This window comes from Danio aesculapii, chromosome 2, assembly GCF_903798145.1.
Source record: "Danio aesculapii chromosome 2, fDanAes4.1, whole genome shotgun sequence".
NCBI classification, from domain to species: domain Eukaryota; kingdom Metazoa; phylum Chordata; class Actinopteri; order Cypriniformes; family Danionidae; genus Danio; species Danio aesculapii.
Window position 1 is genome coordinate 37,850,672 of NC_079436.1, and position 13,912 is coordinate 37,864,583.

The following is a 13,912-nucleotide window of genomic DNA, read 5'->3' on the forward strand; positions in this document are numbered from 1 at the left end:
ACACATAGAGCAATGTGAACAGTGTTAATTTACCATTAAAACACTTTAATAGTTTATCAATATTTGAAATTAGGTGTTATTCTCAAGTATTCTGTTTATATATTCTGTTGTGCTTTTAATATTAAATGTCTATTTAGCTTTTTATTCACCTTCATTTTTGCTTTAGATTGCATACTTCAGTTAAAGAAAAAATGTAAGTGTTTTCTTGGCAAATATCAGATTTTTCCTCTAGAATTTATTTAACTGGTTTTAAAAGCTGTTTACATCGTTTATTACAGTGCTTTTATTCAGGTGTTAGTCTGTACGATAATAAACCAAGTTAAAATCTGACCTGCTGTGGTACTGCAGAAAGCGTGACACTTTGAGGTCGGATGCCCGCTGCTGCTGGAGATGTAGGAGTCGGCGTTTGGGCTTGTGTTTGTAATGCCACCTGTGTCTGAGCCTGGACCTGCGCCTGAAGCTGTTGCGGCTGCGATGGTGACTGCAGCTGTGTCTGCACAGGTATTTGCACCTGGACAGGCTGTGTCTGCACCTGCGATTGAGACTGGGGCACTGAGGTCAGTAACACCTGTTTCATTGGGCCATTTGCAGTTTGAACCAGCCTTTGTACTCCAGTGCCCACTTTGACCTGCCCCTGCGCAGGAGATGTCGCATTTAATACCGTCCCTCCAGAAACAACTGCCATGCCGGGCCTAAGCGGGGTCCCTGTCAGAACTCTAGCGAGGGTGACTTTCCCTGGAGAGCCCGTGGCTCCTGTGACACCCTGCAGCACTTGAGTCTGACCCTGCGGGCCTTTCAGAATGACAATTTTTGGGCCGTGCTGTCCCGCTGCCTGTTGCGTAACAGCAGTGATTTGTTGTGTCTGCTGCTGAGTGGCGACTTGAGCCCCTGACACAGGTACACCAAGAGAAGAACTCAGCAAGACTGTTGCAGCACCGCTGCTGTTACTGGCCACCGAAAGGGAGGGCTGAATGGAAATGGGAGCAGAGGCAACAGAGACCTCATGGGGGATCTGGCTGAGCTGCTGAGTTTGAAGGGTCTGCAGTGGGACAGAGACAGGAGTTGGGATTAGAGCTGGATCTGTGACCATGTCACTTAGAACAGGGACACCAGGGTCAGGTATGGGGTCTGTAGGAGGGTCTACTTGGCCCAATGCCAACTTCAGCGCCTCCTCTACTGGGTCTGAAGAACCCTGGGAGAACGCATCCTCTGGCAGGGAGTCCAAATTGAACAGTGGTGTGTCATCGAAGAGGTCCATAATAGGGTCTGCCATCTTGTCAAAATGTTTGTGAAAAAAAGCAAAGAAAGAGTGATATCCAGTGTCGGTACAAAAACATCCAACAAGTCCGAAGGGATCCTGCAGGTATGCTGCCAAATTAAAAATAAAAAGATTAACAGTATATGATTAACAGTACATTTATGAATCAGCATATAAACAAATAACCCCCAAAATCTTCTTTTATAAATTTTTTTATTTATTTATATACATATACATATATATATATATATATATATATATATATATATATATATATATATGATACATTCATTCATTCTCTTTTCGGCTTAGTCCCTTTATTTATCAGAGGTCGCCACAGCGGAATGAACCTCCAACTCATCCAGCATATGGTTTATGCAGCGGATGCCCTTCCAACCGCAACCCATCACTGGGAAACACCCATACACTCATTCACACACATACACTACAGACTATTTAGCCTATCCAATTCACCTACAGCGCATGTCTTTTTGGACTGTGGGGGAAACTGAAGCACCCAGAGGAAACACACGAAAACGGGGCTCAAACCAGCAACCTTCTTGCTGTGAGGTGGCAGTGCTATCCACTGCGCCACCCCTCTCCCACGTGGCAGGTGAGAATTCTAATAAGATACTTATTTATTTCATTTACTTTTAAGCATTTGACAGACAGCTGGTTGGTTGGCATTGTAATTTCATGCCAGCTTTTGTGACAATTAAAATGTTGAAACAATATAACAGAAAAAAGTAAAACAACATAAACTGCTTTTAAACATGCTTACGAATAAAACCTTTTTACTTTGAATGACAGATACTTTTGTCAAAGAAACATAAAGAAGCCTCACATTTTTTTAAATCCATACATACCTTTTACAAAAACCTTCAAACTCATATTTACATACATATCATAACCCTTCAACCATTACTAATATACTAGTAACACAATTATCAACAAGTCTCCAGTACGGCAGGTAAACTTACCTGAAATCAGTGATCAGGGAGTGAGGAAAAGGAAAAGAGAGAGTCCACTAGTCCACCCTCTTTCTGCCTCTCTCTTCCTCCCCTCTATCCTCTCCTACTCTCTGGAGTTACTTTTCGCTTCTCTGGTTGGACTGAACACTAAGAGATCCATCAATATATGTGTGTACTGATGCCCTGGAGAAGATAAGAAACCGTATAACAGATTAAAAACATTAAATAGTATTAATTCAAACATTTATATAGCACAGTTGCTGTACCCTACTAAATGGCATTACCATCACTTAGCATGGCATCACGTCTGACTGACCTGTATCTCACTTAGCATGCATCACAACGTTGTTTTAAAAAGTCAAAACGAGCAAATATGTATTTTCTGCTGTTCTATATTTTTCGAAATAATCGGCAAATCATATATTTTACGTTTAGATAACAGAAAGCAGTTCTGTCTTCCTTGCATTGCCATCAATGTGGAACAACAGTCCTAAACCAGACACTCGACAAACCCCATCAATGTTCACAATGGCGAATCCTACTGCTATAAACGCTAAATAAGTGCTCGATCGTCTTGTTGTTCTCTGACGGCCGATTTAAAGTGTATAAGTGAGCCTCCATCATTCATAATACATCTCACAGTCTCTCGTTCGGACTCTCTTTCAATCTCTCTCATCAACAAACCGGACCAAACCAAAGGCAACGTGCTACAAAAACCATAGCCTGACTACGAACAGACATGGACAAGGCCGCAAAGCTGTTTCGACTTGGCTAGGGCATATTTTCTACTAAAATATGCCATAATAACGCTGCCATCCACTGCCCTAACTTTCCCCGCAATAATTTCGGGGTGCTAAATTTACCTTTGCATCGACACACATGGCTTTCTCCGTCTCACAACACTGTACGATTACAGGAAACGGCCAGCGTAGAGCAGGAACTAACTTCTTGCCAGCGCTAGGTCGAACGCGCTGCCCCGATCCCATCTGCTGTACGCTGATTGGTCCGTCGTCAGAAGGGCTGTCAAAAGACAAACGTTTCATTGGTGAAACGAGTTGTCTATCAATCCGGTGTGCGGAATTACAGGGCGGGAGACATTAATGGGTATCGGTCGTACGGGTAGTTAGGTTGAGGCTGCGCTAAATGCGGCCTACTTGTTATCGCCGGGTTTTGAGATGCTCGCTGCTTAGAATTAAATGGCGATGGATTCAGTTATTTTTATTCCTATTTCGGGAAAAATAATATCGAATCATTTAAACGTTAAGCAAATATATATTTTTGACAGAGCTTTTAGTTAGTTTTACAATATATCCAAATGAAGCTTGATGATAATGAATGAAACATTAATGCACTGATGTGATGTTAAATTAATATGTCGTTTATGAGCACAAATCTCTTCATAAATTTAGTCGACAGTTTTGGGGTTGTTTTGTAAGAGATTTCGTGGTTTTGCTATTTAGAAAACAATGTAAATAGAGATATAAATAAAATACCACAGCACAGCAAAAATATGCTGCTAAAATATGGAGCTAGATCAGTCTCAAAAATAACAAATTTCATAATAATACAAAAATCCACACATGCACAGTACAATACACATTTACAAAATCCATTGAGTAAATTCACAAACAATTCATAAATACAACACACAGTTCGTCAATTCATAAGTAAAAATCTAAAATATTTTCGCCAAATTAATTGGATTTGTAAACTATTAATCGTGTTTTGAATTTACAAATTGGATTTGTGTACTTACAAATTATGTTTTGAATTTACTAATATGATTTGTGTGTTTTAGAATAATATTTTTAATTTATGAATTGGATTTGTGTACTTATGGATCGTGTTTTGAATTTACAAATTGGATTTGTGTATTTACGAATTATGTTTTAAATATACAAATATGATATGTGTATTTTCGAATCGTGTTATGAATTTCTGATTATATTTTGTGTGTTTATGAATGCTGTTTTGAATTTACAAATTGGATTTGTGTATTTACGAATCGGGTTTTGAATTTACGAAATGATTTGTGAATTATTTTTAATCGTGTTTTGAATTTACGAATATGATTTGTGTATTTTTGAATGTTGTTTTGAATTTATGAATTGGATTTGTGTATTTACAAATTGTGTTTAGAATTTATGAATATGATTTGTGTATTTTTGAATTGTGTTTTGAATCTACGAATATGATTTGTGTACTTTTGAATCATGTTTTGAATTTATGAATTGGATTTGTGTGTTTTTGAATCGTGTTTTGAATTTCCAAATTGGATTTGTGTACTTTTGAATCGTGTTTTAAATTTATGAGTTGGATTTGTGTACTTTTGAATTGTGTATTTTTGAATCGTGTTTTAAATTTATGAGTTGGATTTGTGTACTTTTGAATTGTGTATTTTGAATCGTGTTTTGAATTTATGAATTGGATTTGTGTATTTATGAATCGTGTTTTGAATTTACGAATTTGATTTGTGTAGTTTTGAATCGTGTTTTGAATTTACAAATTGGATTTGTGCGTTTATGAGTCGTGTTTTGAGTTTACAAAATGGATTTGTGTATTTATGAATCATGTTTTGAATTAACGAATTGGATTTGTGTACTTTTGAATCGTGTTTTAAATTTATGAGTTGGATTTGTGTACTTTTGAATTGTGTATTTTTGAATTGTGTTTTTAATTTAAGAATTGGATTTGTGTACTTTTGAATCGTGTTTTGAATTTATGAATTGGATTTGTGTATTTATGAATCGTGTTTTGTATTTACGAATTGGATTTGTGTATTTTTGAATCGTGTTTTGAATTTACAAATTTGATTTGTGTATTTTTGAATCGTGTTTTGAATTTGCGAAATGGATTTGTGTATTTTTGAATTGTGTTTTAAATTTACGAATTGGATTTGTGTATTTATGAATCGTGCTTTGTATTTACAAATTGGATTTGTGTATTTACGAATTGTGTTTTGAATTTATGAATATGATTTGTGACCCTTTTGAATGGTGTTTTGAATTTACGAATTGGATTTTGTAAATGTGAATTGTGTTGTAAATGTATGAATTATATTTTATATTTTATTTTTGAGACTGATCTGGCTCTCTATTAAAACATTGTCAGAAATATTTATATTATACTCATTACATGTCAAAATAATACATATATGAAGCAATAACTAAATTTTCACTATGCACTGAATTGCCAACTGAATGATAAATGACATATTCACATAAATTATGTAATATGAAATCATAACACACACGCTTTATGGAAAATAAATATGTACTATACATATATACTGTTAAAATACTTTAATGCTATTTTATTTTATATTATTATTATTTAAATATTTTTTTTTATAAAACAATTTATTAATTTACAGTGCACTACTGGATTACATATGCAAAGAAAATGTAATGGCAAATTACTCACATCCAAATAAATGACAAAATGACTTATTTTTAACCATCGTGAGCAGCAGTCGTCGATGTAGGGTTTCCCCTATAATTTCTGAAAGTGTCAAAGTAGTTTTTCACATAAAAAGTTAATCAATTTTTAAACAAATGACTGCTGAAATGAATAAAAAGTAAGTAACCATAAGTGATTCTTTCTTTACTTTCTGTTTTCTTATCACATTCTCCTCATCTTTGCTGTTCTCTTTCTTCACTTGTTCCGCATGTGTGAGTAAGTGTGTCTTTAAACCAATGCAGCGTAACTTATTGACTCTGACAGCCCACCCTGCATAGTCCATAGGAGTCCAGTGTACACTTGCACGTCTGCTTGCCAAAAACTCCATCTGCCTTTGCTCGACCGGTGCCACTGTAGTTCGTATCCGTTATCCATTATGCCTATGCTGCTTTCTGTGATGATTCCTGCTCAAGCATGCCAGCTCGGATGCTGAGATCTATATTTACAAACAGCTGCTGTTACTGGTAAAACACCTCGGTGACAGAATTACCGCAGGTTGAGAACAAGACATGTTTCAGTGTACACGGAATGAGGAGGGATGCTGATTTTTTTAGTTAAGAGATTCAGTTTAATGCATTTTCTTTTAAAAGCTTTATAATATATACACACACACATAGCTCCGTAAGCAGGCAAGCATAGACAAACGTGAGAAACAAAACTTCACATCAAGTATTTGTTAATTTCATTACATTAAAATTTAATTCATAGAATGAGTTTTGATATGAAAAATTGGAATCTCATGTTAAATATATTATTAGAACCATTCAATTGTGTCTTCCTATCATGTTCATTATTAGGACCATTCAATTGTGTCTTCCTGTCATGTTAAATATATTATTAGGACCGTTCAGTTGTGTCTTCCTATAATGTAATCATTTTTGGATTAACCATACACATACTGTCTGAAATATAATATTTAAAAACATTCAAACTAATAAAAAATTTCTTCACATTTCTGTCTGAATAATATTTAATTATATTATCATACTGGTGAAAAATTTGGAAACTTTAGGTGTTTTAATGTTTTAAAAGCTTTTTAAATCAAATGTATTTAATCAGAAATACAATAACAACAGTAATATTGTAAATTAATGTTTAAATAAATATAAACAGTACATTAAAATAACTACATTTTCAGCAGCATTACTAATTAGAGTAATTACTAAATAAGTGATTACTCCTCCAGGAATTCTGTTTTTGAAAAAGTTCCAAATATCAGCATCTATTTGAAATAAAATTTTTGAGTTGTAACAGTATAAATACCTTTACTGTCAGTTTTGAACGTCCTTTATTCATTACAGTTTTAATATGGCACTTTTAAATGGTAATTTGTCACAGTTTAAAAAAAAAAAAACATGTTTATTTAACACTAAATGTTAGCAAGTTAGCATATTAGACTGATTTCTGAAAGATCGTTACATTCAAATAATAGTTCCCAATATGTCTTTTATTATTAATTTCAGATCAAATAAATGCCTCAATGAACAGAATTAACTTTACAGTCCCCATGAACTGGAAGTTGCGACTATATTTTTTTCTTTGTATTGTTACGCAATTCGTAGAGAAACGTAATATTAAATGAAACAACAGTGGGCGTGGCTTGTTTTTCTACTGCGAACTGAATGGATAAAGTAAAGTAGGCATTTCTTTCAGAAAGATCAGGAAAAGGGTTTGGGGAGAGTTATTACAACCTAACAAGACACCTCCTCCTTAACATTTCAGTTTGTTGTCAAAACTGAGAGCTGGAGCAGCATTGTAAAGTATGTTAGCCACGCCCATTTGCTAAAATGTACGTAATCTGACAATTTAACTGATAACAAACAGGAAGTGCATTTTCAGATTTCAATTAAGGATTAGAAGGGCAAACTGTTTTTACTTTCTTAGTGACATGCACAGATGAATTGTTCACCAATAAACTAGCAATGTGAGCAAACAAAATCATATGGTTGGTTTTGATTTCTTGGGGACTTAAAAAAAAAACACTGAAAAATTTAATGTTTCCAAACTTATGTCAGGTAGAATATAATTTATATATAATTTATATTACAAGTAATGTTCAGAAATAATTATAAATCATTTAAATCTTTAAATATAAATAATATCATATAATTATTTGCAACTTCTCATTTTCTGCATTTTCTCTGCTCCAACAACTGTTTAAAAAAAAACACGCAACCCTCTATCCTTCTCACTTCCCAGCTCTTCCCTTCACCATATGGCCATCCTTTATAAGGGGAAGACCAGGAAACCTGAAAAAGTTGAGTACTTCCAGCCTCCCATCAGGTTTCCCCTTTCTAGCTTGAGGTAAGCCTTGTCTCCTCTTTCCATGATCACAAGCCCAGCATTCGTGGCAGCTTCTCGTGTCACATCCTGGTCTCCAGCAAAGGCTGAGATCATCGGCCATCCGTTCAACATCAAGCTCACCTGTGAATAGCAAAAACTGTCACTTCTATGTATTAATTATCCTAAATTTGGATCTCAAAGTGGGTTTTCACAGTTCTATTTTTGGTTCCTTCTTTCAGTGAACAGCTCTTAATAAAACATTTTTCCCAATAGTGTGAACATTTGAAAAGAAATTAGGGAAAATGTTAAAGAGAAAGAAATTTAATGCAATGGAAAGATTGAATGAATTGTTTTGGACTTATAAATACCAATACTCTAAAAACTAATGGCTCTGGATTGAAAATGATGGTTTGTTAATGGTCTCACAAATCTTTTCAACAAAGGGGTTTTTAAAGAGTTAGTTCACTCATTAAGAAAAACTCTATCCAACTCTGCAATTAATTCCTCAGCATCAAGCCATTCCAATCCCCAGAGACCTTCATTCATCTTTGGAACACAAATGAAAATATTTTAGATGAAATCAGAGAGCTCTCTCGTCCTCCACAAACAGCAATAGTTCTGAAATGTTCAAAGTTCAGAAAAGGAAACAAAAACATTGTCAGAATATTCCATATGACTTCAACAGTTTAACTGCAATTAGGGCTGCACAATAGGGTATATGCAGATAGTTTCTTCCCATAACGATATACTTCCGGTGAATGGTTAATCTGACTTTTTACAGTTCATACAGTTCCTTTTACAGCATCGATGTTGTGATGTAAAATAAAATATAATCAGTTAAATAGACTTCAGCATTCGTTTAGTTGTTGAATTGTTGACCGACATGAAAAGTCGTTTACTCGCATGTGCCCATCAGGATCAGCAGGCTAGCGCAGAAATACTGGAGTAAAATACATTTAAATATTTTAAAGACAAGGCGTGGAAAATGTAATTTAATCAAGTGCTTCTTGTACATTCTGAGACCCACTTTATAGCATGTATCATTCAGGCAGTGAAAATAGTTGATTTTTAAAGGAAACAGACAGAAACGTGCTGATTTTGTAATGGCATAGAGTTCACCGGAAGCACTTGACCCAGGTTCCTGACAAATTAAAAGTCCTTCTGCTCGCTTCTGCATATACCCTATATACTGTATCGTTTCAGCATCGATATCGCAATGTGATCATTCGCAATAGTCACATCAAAAGATATGTAATGTTGAGTGTGTCTTATGATTTATTATTTACATGTGTTTTTGATGCCTGTGATTGTATAATGATTTTAAAAGCATTCAGATATAATAAATTGTATCATTTTTGACCTTAACTAGGATTCATTTTATTGAATTATTTTTATTTTTATCATTCAGTTACTGTACTTGAATACTGTTACACTCGGAAAACAATAAAACATTAGAAAATACTCACAACACATGCAAATACAGAAATACACTGCAAATAGCACAGACAACAATGAAAATGTGTCAGAGGACCCCAAAAATTTTAAAGATTGCTTATTAGACTTTATGGAGTAGCATTCCCACTACAGAATCATCCCAATCGATCTACCCTTAAAAATTATTTCCAAATAGAGATATTAAGTCATCTGGTGAAATTGTATTCATATCGCAATATGTAAAAAAAAAAATATCAGTGTTAAATTTTTTCCAATATCGTGCAGCCCTAACTGCAATCATACAAGCCTCCAGGAACACTTTGTGTGCCATAAAAAACTGTAAATATGACTTTGTTCACCTGTTTTTTCTTTTCACCTTCAGTTCATCAGGGTATGTGTTTCTATGGGCAATATGATGTATTGACAATTGAGTCAGTAATGCAGCACACATGCGTCATATTGCCCTCGGTAAATGTGTACCCTGATCTGATGTGGCAGACAGGCCAACAAAGTTGTTTTTACAGTTTTAATGGTGCACAAAAGTTTTCTTGGAGCTTCGTTTGTTTCCAGTTAAATCACCAAAGTCACAAGGAAAGTTTTGACAATGTTTTATGTTCCTTTTCTGTTGTTTGAGCGTCTTGAGACCATCGCTGCATGTAGAGGATGAGAGAGCTCTTGGATTTCATAACTTAAAATAATAACCTAAACCTAAAATAACCTAAAATAACTTAATTTGTGGTCTGAAGATGAACGAAGGTATCAAGGGAGTGTTAGTAATTAAAACCAGAATTTTAACCATTTAATAATGGTAGTGTTCTTTAGTTCTTCTCACGCACTGGTTTTCTGTGGCATCACTGTGTAAACCCTCTTTAGAAACCTTTATCTTTATGAGTAAAGGAAATGTACCTGTATGGTTTGTCTGTTGTATGCCTTCACCACATGGAAATTGAAGCTGTACACTCCTCGTCTAGGAGCAAGGAAGATACTGCTCTCCTGGTCAAAATGTCCACCCACATTCACCAAGATCTGTCGAAAACTGGTCAATTAATCACTAAAACTCCATAACAGTGTTTTGTAATGTGAAAAGACTGCTCACCTGGTCAAAATATATGATCATGGTGCGGTTGCTCATGTCAGTGGGCTCGTGGTTGGTCTGGCGAGTGGCAGAGAAGGCCACACGGCCAGTACCTGAACGCACAGACATGCCCAGCGCATTCCCTGCCGGTTCTGAAGACGGGGTTGAGTCGCAAACCACCAGACATTTACCTTCTAGCACAATGGGCTCCGTGTCATTTTGCCCTCTGACCACTGGAGGGCCGATTAGCAGAAGTAGAGCTAGCGGTATCGTAGGCAGCCCACAGTCGGGCAGCATTGTCGTGTTATCACAACTTCCAAAATCTCGGATGAAATTATTTACAAAAGTATAGAGTATAGAGAAGTTGTATGTTATTAAATGTAAAAAAAGTGATCTTTAAATCCTTGGCTCTGTCTTTCACCAAGAGATTCTCACAGAGATTCTCACTTGTCACCCTCCTGTCTGTCACAGTCTCCTCTGACGAAAATCTACTTGCGCTATCTTCCTAAATCGCCTGTAGGGCTCTAAAGGCAAGGGCATTTAGAGGTTTGTCATCCCGAAAAAAATCCATCATCATAGTCAACCTGTGAGAAGACAGAGAGAGATAGGGGGAGAGTATGAGAGGAGCTCTGCGTCTGCCATCCAACAGGTAAGCCTGTGTGTGAGGAGGAGGAGAAGGAGGAGGAGGAGGAAGAGGAGCGCTGAAGGATGAAGATCATGAGGTAACACTTTGGATCCTTTTCAGCTGAGTGGAGCAGCATCCAGGAGAGAGTGAGAACAAGAGAGAGAAAAAAGAACAACTCCACTGAGAGACCATCTGTCTTTAACACGCTCTCACTTCCCTCCTGACGCTCCACAACATGCAGGACCTCTCTCCCCTACACAGATCCTCTATATCTCTCGCTCCTCCATTGGCCGGTCCTCCTGTCCCTGCTCAGAGCCTTGGCACAATACAGTGGCAACACTACGCAAGCACTGAAACCAGAGAATGTAAATCTGGGTACATGGAGGTATGCTACGTCTAAAATAAGGTCTTAATTGGTGCCGTTTACCTTATTAATTTATCATTCAAGTCATGCTTATCGTCTTTATGAAGCAGTTGACATTTACAAAGGTCAACTTTCTTTGAGTCTGGTCTTGAGTGAAACCTCAGTGTTTGTGCACTTTCACTAAGAACTCATTTTGTCCAGAGATGCTCACTGCTAACATGAGCAGTTTTATATTCTTCACAACATAATTATTTTAAAACACATGATCTATTACTAACAAAAAATATGTTGTGGTAAAATATGTTATAAAAAGCACTCATTTACAACTTAAAATCACTTTACACATGGCAGATATCCTTGCTTAATATATTTATTTGGGTCATTTAGATACTGTTAAGTAAATATGATGAAAGAAAACGGGTGAGAAATATTTCTTATATAGGATAGATTACAAAACTAGAAACAAATGTAGATTTTTTTCTTTACAGGCATAAAAGTTTTTTCACACAAAAAATGTTTTTATTTAAGCAAATCTGTTATATTACAAGATTGTAAATCTTTAATTTTACTCACTTTATTGGCAAAAAGTTTTGTCTTGTATGTAAAAATATTCAAATATTATAATTAACTGGAAATGCAAAATTATGTACAATTACAAGAGGTTTATACAGAAAACATTTATACATTTAGCAGGAAAAATAACCCACAATGCTTGCTAGAAGGAAAATAGCCTAACATTCCTTTACTAAATCCTTTTCCCTTAGCCTAAACAAAATTCACAAGCGTTTGATGTATGAATAAATAGCCAAATCACCTGAATTAGTGGGCTGTCCCTCTGTATCCCAGGTGTAATGATGCAAAGCTTCAATAGAGAAATACTGATATCTGACAGCTTACAGATCTTCTTACTCATTCTGTCTCTCAAGACCCTCCCCTTCCCTCCCACTCCATCAGCTTCACCTCTCTCTCTCTCTCTCTCTCTCTCTCTCTCTCTCTCTCTCTATTAATACTATCCTCATATTTTCTTGATGTATAAACAGCATGATCACACTGGCATTTATTTTTAATAATCAACAGAATGCATATAGAACAAAATGGCAACCAAAACATGATTGATCCATATAGATTACATAGGCTAATATAATAATAATAATAATAATAATAATAATAATAATAATAATAATTATAATTATAATAATAATAATAATAATGTAGTTAACATTTTGTCAATCAAAAATGTTTTAAGACAACCTTGATGAAAGGTGATGATCCACTTCAAATGTTGACAACTGTAGTCGTTTTGTTTTTGTATGTTTATTGATTTTCAACATTTAAAAAGATCAAATAAATAAAGCACACAGGATGGGGAAATAAAGCACACTCAAAGAAAAATAAGGCAGATGTACAGTTGAAATCAGAATTATTAGCCCCCCTTTTTTTCTTTTTTATATATTTCCTAAAGGATGTTTAACAGAGCAAGGATTTGTCTGATTTTTCACAGTATGTCTGATAATATTTTTTCTTCTGGAGAAAGTCTTATTTGTTTTATTTTGGCTAGAATAAAAGCAGTTTTTAATTTTTTAAAGGCAAATTTAAGGTCAAAATTATTAGCCCCTTTAAGCTATATATTTTTTCAATAGTCTAAAGAACAAACCATCACAATAACTTTCCTAATTACCTTAACCTGCCTAGTTAACCTAATTAACCTAGTTAAGGCTTTAAATGTCACTTTAAGCTGTACAGAAGTGTCTTGAAAAATATCTAGTCAAATATTATTTACCGTCAGCATGGCAAAGATAAAAGAAGTCAGTTTTCAGAAATGAGTTATTAAAACTCTTATGTTTAGAAATGTGCTGAAAAAATCTTCACTCCATTAAACAGAAATTGGGGGAAAAAAATAAACCAGGGTGGCTAATAATTCTGACTTTAACTGTATATATACATACAAACATTAAAGATTAAATAAATTATGTAAGTCCTCTAGAAGTTATAGACGAAATATTCAGCCCCATATATGTTAAGATCATGCAAACTTTGTCATGAGCAATACAAGTTAAATAATCTAAAGAAACATTCAAGAAAAATTCTGTGCCAAAGTGATTCCGAAGTGGCTTTTTCTGTTATCCAGTTTAATAAAATACATTTTATTACTATAGGGACTGCATGTTTATCGGCAACAGAGTTACATTGTATTCCAAGCAACATACTCAAAGGGTCACAAACAATATCAATGGTCAAAATTGAATGAATCTTTTGACCCATCGCAGCCCAAAACCTCTGAATTTCCTCACAATACCAAAAAAAAAAAAAAAAAACTATGAGCAAAATCCCCCTCTTCCATTTTACATTTTGGACAACGAAGAGCAGTCGTTTCTAAATGTGCGTCTCTGTAAAGGAGAAATATGGGCTCTGTGTAATATTTTCAGCTATATTGCTTTGATTT

At 35.1% G+C, this 13,912-nt stretch overlaps 2 protein-coding genes across 3 annotated transcripts in view; both read right to left on the reverse strand.

The window, feature by feature from the left end:
- chd8 (chromodomain helicase DNA binding protein 8) overlaps window positions 1–3,170 on the reverse strand; it is a 32,704-nt gene extending 29,534 nt beyond the window's left edge. For both annotated transcript variants that reach the window (XM_056478984.1, XM_056478980.1), the window contains exons 1-3: window positions 3,093–3,170; window positions 2,239–2,412; window positions 332–1,368 (exon numbers count right to left, since the gene is read on the reverse strand). In XM_056478984.1, the coding sequence (XP_056334959.1) occupies window positions 332–1,273 (942 nt within the window). In that variant the 5' untranslated portion in view covers window positions 1,274–1,368; window positions 2,239–2,412; window positions 3,093–3,170. The remainder of the gene's footprint in view (window positions 1–331; window positions 1,369–2,238; window positions 2,413–3,092) is intronic.
- Window positions 3,171–7,066: 3,896 nt separating this feature from the next.
- Window positions 7,067–10,909, reverse strand: cbln12 (cerebellin 12). The gene is made up of 3 exons (XM_056467504.1): window positions 10,502–10,909; window positions 10,312–10,431; window positions 7,067–8,112 (listed from the first exon to the last, which is right to left on the reverse strand). Exons 1-3 carry the CDS (start codon window positions 10,775–10,777, stop codon window positions 7,915–7,917), a joined length of 594 nt encoding a protein of 197 aa, XP_056323479.1. The 5' UTR covers window positions 10,778–10,909; the 3' UTR covers window positions 7,067–7,914.
- Window positions 10,910–13,912: the final 3,003 nt, after the last annotated feature.

What these genes read in the sequence shown, in the direction of transcription:
- cbln12 (XM_056467504.1), bottom strand. Translation starts at nt 10,777, where the DNA reads ATGCTGCCCGACTGTGGGCTGCCTACGATACCGCTAGCTCTACTTCTG. An exon ending in TGATCATATATTTTGACCAG is followed by an intron (nt 10,432 to 10,501) that starts GTGAGCAGTCTT and finishes AGTTTTCGACAG; the next exon opens with ATCTTGGTGAATGTGGGTGG. An exon ending in ACAACAGACAAACCATACAG is followed by an intron (nt 8,113 to 10,311) that starts GTACATTTCCTT and finishes TGCTATTCACAG; the next exon opens with GTGAGCTTGATGTTGAACGG.